The sequence below is a fragment of the Triticum dicoccoides genome, chromosome 5B, assembly GCF_002162155.2.
Source record: "Triticum dicoccoides isolate Atlit2015 ecotype Zavitan chromosome 5B, WEW_v2.0, whole genome shotgun sequence".
In the NCBI taxonomy this organism is placed as follows: domain Eukaryota; kingdom Viridiplantae; phylum Streptophyta; class Magnoliopsida; order Poales; family Poaceae; genus Triticum; species Triticum dicoccoides.
In genome coordinates this window covers 48,777,938-48,794,523 of record NC_041389.1, presented here as the reverse complement: position 1 = coordinate 48,794,523, position 16,586 = coordinate 48,777,938, and the positions used below count along the sequence as shown (strand labels likewise).

Here is a 16,586-nt window from a genome sequence, read left to right as displayed (position 1 = left end):
ATAGGAGGTATTATCATATCTCTCTCTCATGGGACTATACAAGATAATTAGCCACACGGGTTGCATAAATTCCTCCAAAGAAATCTCCCTTTATACTATTATTCTGCAACCTACGTGCAACTATTGCCCCCAAGTTATAACCTTTATAACCTAACACAACACTCTTGAGGACACACAGATCAGGGACACACATGTGACATGCTTCATCCTTACCATTAATACATCTACCTATGAAGAGAGCAAAATAATGTATAGCAGGAAAATGAATGCTCCCTATGGTAGCTTGTGCTATGTCCCTAGATTCTCCCACCGTAATACTAGCAAGAAAATCTCTAAATTCATATTTGTGAGGATTATTAATATTACCCCACTGCGTTGCAAGCAGTTGTGAAATCCTCTAAATCCATGGTATAAGATGTATCATAAATATCAAATATAACACTAGGAGAATTACGCGCACAATTATATTTGAACCTCCGCACAAAAGAATCAGTCAATTGATGATATTGCGGACACTTATCTTGTAAGAAGTCCGTCAGCTCAGCATTACGCACATACGCGTCAAATTCCTCCTTGAAGCCTGCTCTGACCATAAAATCATCGGATGGCCACTCACAAGCTCGTACATTCGCATCCCTCGGCAATTCAACATCTTGCTCACGCATAGCAATCCTTGGCCCTTTCTTTGCCGAGGAACCACCTTGGTACATTCTTCTAAGCATAATTCTTTTTCTGAAATAAATCTGAAATTTTAGTAATTTCCAAATAAAAGTGAACAAAACTAAACAAGATTGATAGCAACTACTCCTACAAGTGCCTAGAGCCTATATCATGCATTAGAATTGCTTGGGACCTCATAAATTTAACATGTAAGCTCAAGAACATGGTCACCTATGCAGCAAAAATTTGCAATGAATAAAGCACTAGAACAAAAACTAATTGGACCAATGGAGGAGTCACATACCAAACAACAATCTCCCAAAGCAGTTTTGTGAATGGAGCTTTGAGCAAGGAGATCGAAAATCACAGCAAAACAAGCTAGAACTCGTGCTTGAGCTGGATGGGGATTTTTTTGGGTAGAAGATGAAGTGTGTGGGTGCTGGCATAAGTGGAGGGGGCCACCAGGGGCCCACGAGATAGGGGGGCGCACCCTATAGGGGGGGCGCCTTCCTCTCTCGTGACCTGGTGCTTGCCCCTCCTGCAGTGATTTCAGTGCCTAAAATCCTCAAATATTCTAGAAAAATCATACTAAATTTGCAGGGCATTTGGAGCACTTTTATTTTCGGACTATTTTTTAATGCACGGATAAATCAGAAAACAGACAGATAATACTATTTTTTCTTTATTTATTCTAAATAACAGAAAGTAAAAGGAGGGTACAGAAGGTTGTGCCTTCTAGTTTCATCCATCTCATGATCATCAAAATTAATCCACTAACAAGGTTGATCAAGTCTTGTTAACAAACTCATTCCGAATAGCACGGAACTGGAGAAATTTGGAATAACACTAAGTTACCTCAACGGGGATATGAAAATCCCCAACAATAAGAATATCATACTTTTTCTTGACAGTAGGGAGAGGAAATTCAAAACCTCCAAAAATAATAGTTGGAACTTTTTCAATAGAATTGATGCTATGAACTTGAGATTGTTTCCTCGGAAAGTGTACTGTATGCTCATTACCATTAACATGAAAAGTGACATTGCCTTTGTTGCAATCAATAACAGCCCCTGCAGTATTAAGAAAAGGTCTACCAAGGATAATAGACATACTATCGTCCTCGAGAATATCAAGAATAACAAAGTCCGTTAAGATAGTGACATTTGCAACCACAATAGGCACATCCTCACAAATGCCGACAGGTATAGCAGTTGATTTATCAGCCATTTGCAAAGATATTTCAGTAGGTGTCAACTTATTCAATTCAAGTCTACGATATAAAGAGAGAGGCATAACACTAACGCCGGCTCCAAGATCACATAAAGCAGTTCTAACATAATTTCTTTTAATGGAGCATGGTATAGTTGGGACACTCGGATCTCCAAGTTTCTTTGGTATTCCACCCTTAAAAGTGTAATTAGCAAGCATGGTGGAAATTTCAGCTTCTGGTATCTTTCTTTTGTTTGTAATGATATCCTTCATATACTTAGCATAAGGATTTACTTTCAGCATATCAGTTAAGCGCATATGTAAGAAAATAGGTCTAATCATTTCAGCAAAGAGCTCAAAATCCTCATCATCCTTTGACTTGGATGGTTTAGGAGGAAAGGGCATGGGTTTCTGAACCCATGGTTCTCTTTCTTTACCGTGCTTCCTAGCAACAAAATCTTTCTTATCATAACATTGATTCTTTGATTGTGGGTTATCAAGATCAACAGCAGGTTCAATCTCTACATCATTGTTTTTGCTAGGTTGAGCATCAACATGAACATTATCATTAACATTATCACTAGGTTCATGTTCATCACCTGATTGAGTTTCAGCATCAGAAATAGAAATATAATTGGGATTATCAGGTGTGTCTACAGTGGGTTCACTAGAAGCATGCAAAGTCCTGTCTTTTTCTTTTTCTTCTTTTTAGAAGAATTAGGTGCCTCTAAATTATTTCTCTGAGAATCTTGCTCGATTCTCTTAGGGTGGCCTTCAGGATACAAAGGTTCCTGAGTCATTCTACCAGTTCTAGTAGCCACTCTAACAGCAAAGTCATTTTTATTATTTAATTCCTCAAGCAAATCATTTTGAGCTTTAAGTACTTGCTCAGCTTGAGTAGCAACCATAGAAGCATATTTGCTAACGAGGTAAAGTTCATCTTTAACTCTAGCCAGATTATCACTTACACGTCCTATCTCGAAAGCATTATTCTTTAACTCTCTACCAACATAAGCATTAAAACTTTCTTGTCTAGACATAAAGTCATCAAATTCATCTAAGCATGGGCTATGAAATTTAGTAGAGGGGATTTCAACTTTATCATATCTATAGAGAGAATTTACCTTTACTACCCGTGTCGGGTTATCAAGACAATATGGTTCTTCAACAGGTGGTATATTAAGACCATGTATTTCTTCAATAGGTGGTAAATTCTTAACATCTTCAGCTTTAATACCTTTTTATTTCATTGATTTCTTTGCCTCTTGCATATCTTCAGGACTGAGAAATAAAACACCTCTCTTCTTTGGAGTGGGTTTAGGAATAGGCTCAGGAATTGGCTCAATTGGTTCAGGAATTAGCTCAGGAAGAGTCCAATTATTTTCATTAGTCAACATATTATTCAATAATATTTCAGCTTCGTCGACTGTTCTTTTCCTGAAAACACAACCAGCACAACTATCCAAGTAGTCCTTGGAAGCATCGGTTAGTCCATTATAAAATATATCAAGTATTTCATTTTTCTTAAGAGGATGATCATGCAAATCATTAAGTAACCGGAGAAGCCTCCCCCAAGCTTGTGGGAGACTCTCTTCTTTGATTTGCACAAAATTATATATTTCCTGCAAGGCAGCTTGTTTCTTATGAGCAGGGAAATATTTAGCAGAGAAGTAATAAATCATATCCTGGGGACTACGCACACAACCAGGAGCAAGAGAATTATACCAAGTCTTAGCATCACCCTTTAACGAGAACAGAAATATCTTAAGGATATAAAAATAGCGAGACTTCTCATCATTAGTAAACATGGTAGCTATATCATTCAACTTGGTAAGATGTGCCACAACAGTTTCAGATTCAACTAAAGTAATAATTTCAGGATCAACAGAGAATTCATAATCCTTATCAGTAACACAGATAGGTGAAGTAGCAAAAGTAGGGTCGGGTTTCATTCTAGCATTAAGAGACTGTTGCTTCCATTTAGCTAATAATTTCTTAAGATCATTTCTATCATTGCAAGCAAAGATTTCCCTAGCAACTTCTTCATTCATAACATAACCCTTAGAAACAACAGGCAAAACATAATCATTGGGAGAACTTTAATCATCACTATCATCAATAATAGCATCTTCAATATTTTCATTCCCCCTAACTCTAGCAAGTTGTTCATCAAGAAATTCACCTAATGGAAAAGTAGTATCACGCACAGAAGTAGTTTCATCATGCATAGCAGAAGTGGCATCATCAATAACATGCGACATATCAGAATTCATAGCAGTAGCAGGTTTAGGTGTCGCAAGCCTACTAATAACGGAAGGAGAATCTAGTGCAGAGCTAGATGGCAGTTCCTTACCTCCCCTCGTAGTTGAGGGCAAAATCTTGGTTTTAGCGTCTTTCAAGTTCTTCATAGTGATCAACAGATATAAATCCCAAGTGACTCAGAGAATAGAGCTATGCTCCCCAGCAACGGCGCCAGAAATTAGTCTTGATAACCCACAAGTGTAGGGGATGGCAACAACTTTCGAGCGTGAAGTACAACCCAAATTTATTGATTCGACACAAGGGGAGCCAAAGAATATTCTTGAGTATTAGTAGTTGAGTTGTCAATTCAACCACACCTGGATAACTTAGTATCTGCAACAAAGTATTTAGTAACAAAAGTGGTATGATAATAAAGGTAACAGTAGCAAAAGTAAAGATAAATGTTTTTGGGTTTTTGTAGCAGTTGTAACAGTAGCAACGGAAGAGTAAATAAGCGAAGAACAATATATGAAAAGCTCATATGCAATGGATCAATGATGGATAATTATGCCGGATGTGATTCCTCATGTAATAGTTATAACATAGGGTGACACAGAACTAGCTCCAATTCATCAATGTAATGTAGGCATGTATTCCATAAATAGTCATACGTGCTTATGGAAAAGAACTTGCATGACATCTTTTGTCCTACCCTCCCGTGGCAGCGGGGTCCTAGTGGAAACTAAGGGATATTAAGGCCTCCTTTTAATAGAGAACCGGACCAAAGCATTAACACATAGTGAATACATGAACTCCTCAAACTACGGTCATCACCAAGAAGTATCCCGATTATTGTCATTTCGGGGTTGTCGGATCATAACACATAATAGGTGACTATAGACTTGCAAGATAGGATCAAGAACACACATATATTCATGAAAACATAATAGGTTCAGATCTGAAATCATGGCACTCGGGCCCTAGTGACAAGCATTAAGCATAGCAAAGTCATAGCAACATCAATCTCAGAACATAGTGGATACTAGGGATCAAACCCTAACAAAACTAACTTGATTACATGGTAAATCTCATCCAACCCATCACCGTCCAGCAAGCCTACGATGGAATTACTCACGCACAACGATGAGCATCATGAAATTGGTGATGGAGAATGGTTGATGATGATGATAGCGACGAATCCCCCTCTCCGGAGCCCCGAACGGACTCCAGATCAGCCCTCCCGAGAGAGATTAGGGCTTGGCGGCTCCGTGTCGTAAAACGCGATGAAACTTTCTCTCTGATTTTTTCTCCTCGAGACGGAATATATGGAGTTGGAGTTGAGGTCGGTGGAGGTCCAGGGGCCCACGAGATAGGGGACGCGCCCTAGGGGGCGGGGCGCGCCCCCCTATCTAGTGGACAGCCTGTGGGGCCCCTGGTGCATATCTTTCGCCCAGAAATTCTTATTAATTCCAAAAAGTGCCTCCGTGGATTTTCAGGACATTCCGAGAACTTTTCTTTTCTACTCATAAAACAACATCATGGCAGTTCTGCTGAAAACAGCGTCAGTCCGGGTTAGTTTCATTCAAATCATGCAAGTTAGAGTCCAAAACAAGGGCAAAAGTGTTTGGAAAAGTAGATACGTTGGAGACGTATCACTTACTATACTATGGGATCACTTGATCCCTCTTGGTACATCTTGTACGCTTTGTGTGTTGATCAACTTGATTCACTCTTGACTTAGTCTTGATCAACCTTGTATCGTGTCTTCTACATGACCACTCTTTGGATAATTCCTTGAATAGCACATTGGTCAACATATAAACTCCTTGAAACCAACAAATGGACTTTAAGAAAATCTTGTGGACAAATCCTTCAAATATAACTCAAGATAACCATTAGTCCATAGAGATTGTCATCAATTACCAAAACCAAACATGGGGGCACTGCATGTTCTTTCATCCGTAGAGGTCGTGGTCTCCAAAGGAGAAGTATCAAGTGGACGAACAAAGCTCTACCTCTCAAATGAGCTATCACAATGCTAACCCTGAAACATGAGGGAGAGGGAGTATATATAGTCTAGGGATGCAAAGAGATACATGGGCCTCGGGCCTTTACTATGCGCAGACAAATGGAGCCGGACGTCTGGGCGTCAGGCCGGATGTCTGGGCTTTCCTGAGGCGCCGGATGTTTGGGTGTTGGGGCCGGATATCTGGGCTAGCAAGGCCTAGCTTCTGTGATGGGCGCCGGATTTCTGGGCGTTGGGCCGGATGTCCGGGCATGTTGCCGGATGTCCGAGCTGACTTGGCTGATTCTGGTTGCTCTCTGGATAGGAGGAGCCAGATTTTCGGGCGTCGGGCCGGATGTCTGGGCGGGGCCGGATGTTCGGTACTGGGCTGGATGTCCGGGCCCTTTAGCCTTGGCTGGTGGGCAGCTGTTGTGGTTGATGCTCCAGGGGCTTGGGGCTGGATGTCCGGGTCCTGTGGACTTCTCCGATTCCTTTCATCGTTCCTCTTCATCCGTGAACTTGGGGACTTGTCTGTCTTCACGTGCATCTTCGAGAGGGCCTTCTTGGTACCTGATCATGCACAACATTCTGGACTTAGGTAGTAGCCATGTCTCGAGTGGATCATATGGAACATCACTAAGGACAAATGTCACCTCGGTCTCGAGAGCTCTAGCTCACTCGTGTCATTAGTCCTCTTGGCACTCTGTGAGATGATGGTATATCCATGGGAATGACCATAGGATGCTCCGTATCAACCATGCTCATGGGATAAAATGCATCGCTAAGGAGTTGGAGCTCCTGAAGTGTGAGTTACCGGACAAGTTTGCTGTGGGTTGCATTATTGCAAAACTCCCTCTTGGATGAAGGAACTTTGCTACTTCTCTCAAGCACTTGAGATGTGAATTCTCTGTTGAGGATGTCATTGATCATCTAAGTGTTGGGCAAAACTCAAGAGCAAAGGACTCACACGTGAAAGGGTCAGAGGGTTCTTCTAGCACCAATATGATGCAGAAGAATTCCCACAAGTTCAAGGGAAAGAACTCTGTCCAGCAGAATACTACCTTTAAGAAGAAGGGTGAGAAGAAAGACAAAAAGAGAAATGGTTGCTTTATTTGTGGTTCAGAGGAACACTGGGCAAACAAGTGCCCAAACAAGTACAAGAAGCCAGGACAGGACTCTAAGTCTGTCAATGTCACTCTGAGCAACAATGATGCGGCATCTGGGTAAGTGCGGCTGGGCCTTTTCCTTTCTTTCTTTTATCCTGTTCAAAATAAATAGACACATCCAAGATGGAAAAGGCCATGTGTTCTGGAAAGGAACCTCTCAGAGATAAAAATATAAGTGGAATCCTGGATTTATGCCCTATTTCAAAAAAAATGTTTTGGACACTTTTAGAGATATAAAAATAATTCAAGTTTGAATTAAATTCAAAATTGAGCCTTTTTTGAACCCAACCAATTCAAGTCAAATTATCTAAAATTTGACAAAGAGGTCGAAGGCAAGGTGTAGGATATATAGGGAAAAGTTGAACATTATTTGAGGCAGGAAAAATGGCACTTGCAATAATGGGTGAAATTTGGTACAAGGAAGAAGTGAAATGGTTTTGCGGTTGGTGAAAGGTATTGATGAAATAATGAAGATGCAAACAACCATAGGAGGAGGAGGGAAATATGGCGAGCAAAAAAACACATCAACATGAAGAATGCAATCCACATGGTGATCATGATGAATTGCAATAAAATGACACAAGGCATATCAAATCATATAGCATATAACAAAGTGAGATAACCATGGCAACAACAAGGATGCACAATGCAATACAACCAATGATGAACATGATGCAAGAAGAAACATATGACAATGGCTCTCATCATGATCATGGCAACAAACATGGTTTTATTGAAATGGTTGATAAATCGCATGCATTACATCCGAGTTGTTACACGAAACCCCTTTGTTCTATGACCAATAGCGGAACCGTGCACATATGTATCGGTCCCTATGATTACACGAATGATATATTAGAGTGAACCTTTGGTTATCATGTGATGTTCCGTTTGCTTCGTGATACTTTACAAAATCCGGTGTGCATCGGTATCCTCCTGAGTCATAACCATGCCCACTATATCGTTGCTCCCGTTACCAGTTTTGTTCTTCTTTCTCGTTAATATGTTTCGGCATCCCTGTGACGTATTCACCTGTGTCTGGCTAGACGATGATGGATGCCATTACACTGAGAGGACCCTAAGAATATCTCTCCATCATGAGAGGAGCAAATCCCACTCTTTAGCTATCCAGTCACTTGTCAAACTTTTTGGTGAGCCTGAAAGTTGTCGTCATGATCACCTTATTACAGATGACGTTTGAGCAATCCCAAAGCCCACCGTCTGGTAGGAGGTGACCGAGACACTCTCATCGTCCGAGGAACTAAAACACATGCTAACACTCCATGTTATAACAAATGATTTCAGGCGATATAATCACAAAGTATAACAGACAAGTTTGGGTCGATTCAATATGATCATTCTTCTAACATCATACCCTCAATGTTGTTTTAGGACTATGTTACACTTAACGATATCCTAAGATCCGGAAAACGGTGATCACCAACAAGTCTTGAGCCAGCCTTGGAGGCGAGACATATTGTTTACCATTTATCATTTGACATGTGCATATGAGTTTTTCACTGAATCGCATATTCCAGAATCATAATAGTTATAGCATGAAATATAAACTCCTAATTATAAATAACGAAAATATAATAATACAATACTATTGCCTGTAGGGCATATTTCCAACAATCTGCAAATGCACCCTCTATACGAGGCTTTGAAAATCGTAATAGCCACTCGTCACTTGTAGAGAGATCTAAAAACCGTTGAAGCAGCATCAGTTGCAAACCATCATCACCGGTTTAAAGGGTTGGAGAAGACGAACCATGCCACAGAACAATACAGAAGAAGATGCTGAAGTTGTCACACAAATATTCAACCAATAGCTCTCCTTGAAAGACGCACCAATTGTCAAGATCTCAAGGGAAGCAATAGATCTGGTGACATAAACTTTTACAGTCTTCGTCGACGCACGATCGGACATTGTCGAGGTATGGAGAGATCCAATAGACCTTATTCCAACATGCCATCGCCGCCACCACCTCGTTAACGTTGTTGGGGAAACAAAAACCTAAGGGAAAGAAAACTAAACAGATGGGTCCTCATTCCTCTTGCCGCCGACTAGACCGTCAAACTGGAAAAATGAGGGGGCCAAAGGGGCAGCGTGTAGGGATCCTGTGGCGGCGGCTAGGGTTAGGAGTCTTTTCGTGCCTCCAAACACCCTCTTTGTGATTAGGGTTCTATTCCAGGTAAAGCAATGATGAAAAGTTACATGAGCGGACATTGGGGTTTGTTGAAAAGATGGAGAGGTGGATCTATACTGTACTTATGTTTTGAAGAAAGCTCTTCCAAATTCTAAATTGGAAGTCATTCAAGATTCAAGTCCTAGACTTGACACTGATGTCCGCATTTTCCTGGATTTATCCTAGACCGCCCGATGATGTGCGTTCAGTGAGAGGAGACTTTACGTCGATCACGAAGGCGTCTGTGACAAACTTCGTCATATGTACTGTGTTTAAAAAAAAGACGTCGATAGGTCCTGAACGTCAGGATCGAACAATTTTTGTGGCAATTTATAGTTTGATCATTTCCGAAAGAAAAAAAAGCTCTTCCACGTGTAAAAAAAAAAACTCTTCCAAATTTGAATTCATTCCACGTGTGGACAAACAAAATGAAAGGAATCACTCCCATTGGTCACGCGGGCCCACCAAACCAGCGGTCCCACATGTCATGCCCACACACCACACCCAAACCCAAGTCCAACCCAAGTCCTGACCCGGTGTATAAACCCCGACCACCAAACCCTAGCCTTCCCCCTCTTTGATGCTCTTCGTCCCGCGCCAGGTAGCACTCGCCTCCCTACCCTCCACCCCCGCCGCCGCCGCCGCCATGGCCAAGGAGGAGGCCAAGAAGGAGAAGAAGAGCAAGAGCAAGGGGGCCGCCGCCAAGGCCTCCCCCGCCCCCAACGCGCGGGTCCTGGCCGCCGTCGCCGCCTTCCTCGAGGCCAGCGGCCTCCCCCGCACGCTCGCCGCCCTCCAGTCCGAGGCCAACCTCGAGGTACGTCTCGCCACCTCTCTCTCCGATGCGCATCCGCGTGTATTGTCATTTCGGCGGACGATTATTACGTCGGGAGGCTGTGAATTGGCTGCTTCCAGGGAGATGCTTGGAGGTCGTCGCCGGTGAACCTGGAGGACGCGGTCTCCAAGTTGTTGGAATCAAGGTACCTCTGTCACGACTCACGAGAGTCTTCATTGTTGTTAAATTGCTTCTGTTGGTGAGCTATATGCTCCCCTGGAAACTGGGATTGCTGACTCTTAATGCAATTTTGGTTGTTGTGTGCAGCACTTCTGCTCCAGGAGCTGACATTGCTGCGGGCAATGAGCAAGGTAGCTGCATCTTTGTTTGTTACTATGAGTTGTCCTAGTTTGGTATAGACCGTGTATTCCCTTTTGATTGGTGCTCACCTGAATTTTTTGGTGCCGAGAAAACAGATGATGCCGTAGCAGAAGAGAAAGGTGCGGGCAAGAAAAAGAAGAACAAGAAAGGCGGTGCTGAAGGTCATGAGTCCGAGGGTAAGCCAAGTGAGCCCTCTGCCCCTGAAAAGCCCAGCGAGAAGGCGGATGATGAGACGAAAGAAAAGAAACGGAAGAAGAAGAAGGATAGCTCATCAGCGGGGGATGATGGTGAGGCAAATGCAGTAGTGAAGACTGATGATCAGAAGGCTGATGGCAAGAAAAAGAAAAGCAAGAAGCAGGAAAACGATGAGGATGTTGAAGCTAGGCTGGAAAAGGTGGAATTAGCAGTAAAAGCCAAGTTTGAGGCGGCGGGGAAACTCAAGGTTGATGACAAGAAATCTGGTGAGGATGAACCTAAGACTCAGAATGATGAGGCTAACGAGAACGATTTGAGTGATGGTGCTCCTCTGGACAAGGGGAAGAAAAAGAAGAAGAGTAAATCAACTTCGGAGACCTCAGATAAGACTGATGCAGGAACTGCACCTGCTGAGGCCGAGGTGAAATCTAATGGTGCCAGTGAAAATAGTGATGCTGTAGGAGAAGGGAAAGAAGTTAATGAGAAGAAAAGTAAAAAGAAGAAAAAGAAGTCAGGTTCTGAAGAAAATGTTCAGGTAGAAGATAAACAAGTTGCAGGGAAAGATCCCAAACCAGATGATGAAAACAAGACTGCGATGGACATTGAGAATGGAGAAGATGGAAAGGCTTCAGCTGATGATGCAGTTGTTAGCAAGAAAAGGAAACTGCAAGAAGTTGAAGGAAGCGAACCCCCTGCCAAAGAAGATATCACTGCCACCGAAGATGATGTGAAGGAGCCCAGCACTGCATCGAAATCAAATAAACGGCAGAAACTTTCTGAGGTATGATGTTTGCTGCCTCTCCAATTGCGTGTGATGTTTAATATCTCTCCAATTTCTTTGAGTATTGCTTGTTTGTCATGTCACAGTTAATCACCCTGACAGTTGAAAGTCTCAATCGTATTTTCTGGTAGCTTCTTACATTCTCTTACATGAAACCTTATTTAGCTTTCTTATATATTATGTAGTTAATTGTATCTATTAACATTATCATGCTAAGTCTGTACATATTTGTGTTATAATTTGTATATATATTGCTAATACCGAAAGTACTTATTATTGTTGTTGTTGTTCCTGTTATTATTATTATTATTGTTATTATTTTGTACTAAGAAATATGTTTCAGTTAGAAGCTACCAGTAAGTAAAAGTTCACTTCCCAAGAGGCTGATGTGACCACTGACCAGTGGTACTTACTATGATAATTTTCTAGGGCTTTTAGGATATGCTGACCTCTTAGTATTGATGTTCTGAAGATAAAGCTTGCATAAGCATTCTGAGAATTGGCAAGATCTTGATTATCCATGTCTTTGTTCATTCACTGCAGCCTAAAATTGCATTCCAACGGGTAAAGACTGAAGGTATTAAATTTGCTGATGAAAGACTACAAGATAATTCATATTGGGCCAAGGTACTTACTGTTGGAAGATATCTCTCTGAGGTTTATTGATCATAAGCTCATCGCAATTCGACCATTTCTCAATGATGCTAAACTTCCTTGGTTGATCTGTACTTATCTCCTCACAGGGTGGTGCCGACTCTGGGTACGGTGCAAAGGCACAGGAGATTCTTGGACAAGTTAGAGGAAGGTTGAAGACTTGCTCTTGTTTTCTTCGTCTTTTGCTGAACTCCATACTGCTGAACATGGTTTCATGATTGGTGTTCAATTTTTTTTTGCAGGGATTTTAGGCACGAGAAGACCAAGAAGAAGCGCGGAACTTACAAGGGCGGGTTCATTGATCTACAAACCCACTCGATTAAGTTTAACAATTCAGATGACGAGTAATCGCATCATTTGTGCAAGTCGTGCGACGTTTTCCATTCTTACCCTCTTTACTCGGTCAGTCTTGCTGAAAGGAAGAAGTGAAGGCATGCCTGCTTTGCAACGAAGAAGCAAAAACATTGAATTGTTGTATCCTGCCCTTTTTGTTATGCTGCATGCTCTGTTAAGTCATCAGAATTTTGTAATGGACTCAGTGAGACGTACCATTTTGGCTATGCCAATGGGAAATGAAATATTATTACATAGTTAGTATCGTTTTACTTGCTGCCGTGCCTCTAGCTGCACCTGTCCCTGGTTTGCTGCACTCTTTTACATCACAGAAATTGCAAAGCTGTCTGTTTTTTTTATTGAACTGAGGCTGTTTTTTTGAGAGAAAATATATTATATTTTTATTTTATATTTTGAAAGGGATAGGCGGATAGCAGGATATATTTTTTCAATCTAACAAAAGGGTATACTTTTTTTGAGCTTATAAGAGGATTTTTTTTTAAAGAATTACAAGAGGATATAATTGAGCATCATGTATTAGCTGCATGAGCAACTAGGTCAGGCGTGATCAGTTGGATTTGGCATTTTGGCTATGCTAATGCGAAATGAAATATCTCCGTTCACTTTTATATTTCCAAGAGCGCCCAAAAGAGTGTGAAAAGACATTTCTACCCTGGTCAGTTTGAATTTCGAATCATGATCGCGATTGCCCCAGGCGCTTCTTCCTTGCCTAGATGTTGCCAGAGGGGAGTGCATCTACTTGCAGTGCTCCCGTTGCCTCCTCCACCACCTCCCCCGGAGTTGCCGCTCCACCGTCGGTGCCCGCGTGGCCGCAACGGGTTACTGCGAGGCTGTGACGCAATTTGCCAGGCCTAAGCTGAGGCATTAGCCACACGAAGTGTGGTGGCTAAAACAAGCGCCACATCTTTGGCGAAAATTTCTACTGCCGAAACTTCGTAAGGAACCAAACGCCTACCTAGCAAGTGTGGCGGCTAAAGCTGGCAACCAAACAGCCCCTGCGTCGCTCTCCCCCCTAGTACCGCCGCCCCTCCCCCTCCTGCTCGGCGGCGACTCCGATGTGCCGGGATCCACGACCACGTCCCTGATTAACCGTTAGTACTGACTGCGCCCTTTCTACTACTTGAAGAAAATGCAAAGCTCTCTGTCCCTGATTTACTGTTAGTACAGACTACTACTCTTTTATACAGTATCACAAAAAATGCGAAGCTATCTGTTTGAAGTGAGGTTATTAATTTTCAAAAATAAAACATTATTATTTTTTATATAATTTGAAAGGCAAAAGCAGGATTTGTCAGGATGGTTACTTAAGGATATTATGGAGCATCATGTATTAGCCTTTTTAGAACAACATCATGTATTACAGTATTAGCTTTTTTTAGCAGACATCATGTTTTTTTTGTTGAGAAACAACAGACATCCTGTAGAGAGCAACTAGTTGGCGAGCGCTCCTTAAGGAGCCTCCCAATGATCATTTAGGGTGGGCTGAGATCACGCCAAGTGGCGCGCTCTCTGCCGCCGTCACGTGTCGCGCTTTGGGTGCTCCCTCCAGTTTTTTTTATTTTTTCGTCCGTGTTTTCGGCTTTTTAGATGGGTTTTTCGGGGTTTTTCGACTTTTCAATTTTCATCTGTCTTTTCTATCTTTTTGACAAAAATAATTGATAAAAAAAAGTTTGCGCAGAAAAACGCATGTTCCTTTTTTCTTTCATGAGAGGCACGACCGTGCCTCTCGGAAACAGAAAAAATGTGCTTTTTCTTTTTTTTTTTTCGTGAGAGCCACGGTTTTGCTTCCCCAGAGACACACTCGGGCTCTCGAAAAAAAATGTTTTTCTTTTTTCTGTGAGAAGCACGGTTTTGCTTTCGCAAGAGGCACGACCGTGCCTCTCAAAAACGGGAAAAAACGCGGTTTTTTCTTCCGTGAGAGGCACGATTTTGCTTCCGCGAGAGGCGCGGCCGTGCCTCTCGGAAACGAAAAAACACACGTTTTCTCCTTTATTTTCTTCCGCGAGAGGCATGGATTTGCTTCTCAGAAAGGGCAAAAAATGTGCTCCCGGTTCACGTCCTTTTTTTTGTCCGGTTTTTTTTGTGAAAAAAGTTCTTCCAAATCTATCAACATGGGATCTAGTTTTGAAGATCTCAACGCGAGGAATCCATCGGTGTCGAGATTTGGACGCACGGTTTTAGAGACAAACCTTTTTGAATAAACAGATCTACGAAAAAGGAAAAACTACAGTGTGTCACTTGTCGCAACCTGAAGAGGTGGGAGTGAATTTTTGAAAGGAATACTCCTCGATTAGTGATTCCGCATCATGTATATTATCTGCATGAGCAGCTGGGCCAGGCCACCAAGGCATCACAAGGTTGCTTGGGTGTACTAGGTGGGCTGGGCCTTGGGCCTAAGTTGGTCCTCCATTTGCTTAGCCCATTGCCCAGTACACAGCACGCGCACAGAGGGCCCAGTCCACACGTCACAAAGGGGTCAAAGCTGCAGTCCACAGAGACAGAGGGAGAAGGAAGCAGAAGCAGAGCTGATTGCTGTGAAGAGAGTGCCTGTTGTCTGTTGCCTGCCATGATGAGCACAGCAACATTGGAGCAAACTCCATGGCAATGATGGTGGTAATGATGATGGCTGCATCAGCATCCATCTGAGTGGCCTGTCTTTGAACAGCCTGACCCAGTTCAAATCCAGTCAAGATAAACTTGAGCTGCTGCCCTGCTGGTCCGGTCCAGTGCTCCACTCACTCACTCAATCCATGGCGGTCAAGATCCTCCCAGACCAAAGCCAGGCAGGAGGAGATGTGCCGCTGCAGCAACCTACTACCAGCACAGTAGCCATTGTAGGCTTGTAGCTAACAGTGGCCAGCACACACAACCTGTGACCTACCCTATGGAAACCTAAGGCAGGTCACCTCCAAGGTGCGTGCGTACATGTCTTGTATTGACATGCTGCACGTACTGTAGCCATGCCCATGCCTGGTCTGCCCCCTGGAAGAATTGCCTTCCCTTCCTTGCCTGTACAAATCACAATGCAGAGAAAGTTTTTCCTTTTGGATTTCATGCGGTTTCTCTCTCTCTCTATCTCCTGGTTTGGTGAAGCTCATCATGTCCAAGCATCAAAGGGGCTGAAAGACCAGAGAGCATTCACGCATCCTGATGAAGATGCTGTGCACATCCTGGCCCGTGAGTGCACCCATGTCTGTCTTTCCCCCTGTCAGGGATCTCCTTTGGGTTTCACAAAAGAAAGAAAGAGGTTTTTTTTCTTCTCTCATCTGATTGGACCGATCCTATGCCTCCTCATCTACATACATATGCTGCTGTCAGTTCCATGCATATATCTATCTGAAACTCTGAATAATTACAAATATCCAATCTGAAAAAAACAATTCCACGTGATGATGCGCGTGCAGCTGAAACTGCACACACCTTTTTTTTTGTTTACCTTTTTTAGATGATTTTAATTTTTACCCGTGCCATTAAGGAATCGGGAGATGCTGCAAGAAACAAAGAATCCATTCAAACTCCTCTGAAGAACTGTTTGCAACAATGCAGAGAAAGAAAAGAGGTGTGATGAGGAACCCATTCAAACTCTGAATAAATAACTGTTTGGTCATCTGGTCCGGTGACTTGTACCTCACAAAACTCTCAAGAACCGCTGCTGCTGGCCTGTACCTCACACATCACCATAACTGCCCGCATGCCACACAGTACAGCATGAGGAGGAGACGAGAGACTTCACCTGCTGCAAGCAAGCAAGCAAGACTGCTGACTGCTGCTACTATAGCTAGCTAGATTGAGTGGGGTTTCCAACATGTACGCACGTACGTACTACTACAAATGCAGACGTACACCTTTTGCAGATCTCTTTCCCTTGGATTGCAAGCAAGCCAAAGCCAGTGGTGACTGGTATGCCACAGCCATGTACGCATGGAGTACTGTACAAAACTATGCCCCAAAAGTCATGATCGCCTCTGCTGCCATTCAA

The 16,586-nt window shown here is 42.7% G+C and overlaps 1 protein-coding gene across 1 annotated transcript; it reads left to right on the top strand.

Annotated features, from left to right (window-relative positions):
- The first annotated feature begins 10,030 nt into the window (after positions 1–10,030).
- On the top strand, positions 10,031–12,858 carry LOC119307304 (suppressor protein SRP40-like). Its single transcript, XM_037583381.1, has 7 exons — positions 10,031–10,284; positions 10,383–10,447; positions 10,570–10,613; positions 10,719–11,599; positions 12,143–12,226; positions 12,343–12,404; positions 12,496–12,858. Exons 1-7 carry the CDS (start codon positions 10,051–10,053, stop codon positions 12,599–12,601), a joined length of 1,476 nt encoding a protein of 491 aa, XP_037439278.1. The 5' UTR covers positions 10,031–10,050; the 3' UTR covers positions 12,602–12,858.
- Positions 12,859–16,586: the final 3,728 nt, after the last annotated feature.

What these genes read in the sequence shown, in the direction of transcription:
- LOC119307304 (XM_037583381.1), top strand. Translation starts at nt 10,051, where the DNA reads ATGCTCTTCGTCCCGCGCCAGGTAGCACTCGCCTCCCTACCCTCCACC. An exon ending in TCCAAGTTGTTGGAATCAAG is followed by an intron (nt 10,448 to 10,569) that starts GTACCTCTGTCA and finishes TGTTGTGTGCAG; the next exon opens with CACTTCTGCTCCAGGAGCTG. An exon ending in AACGGCAGAAACTTTCTGAG is followed by an intron (nt 11,600 to 12,142) that starts GTATGATGTTTG and finishes CATTCACTGCAG; the next exon opens with CCTAAAATTGCATTCCAACG.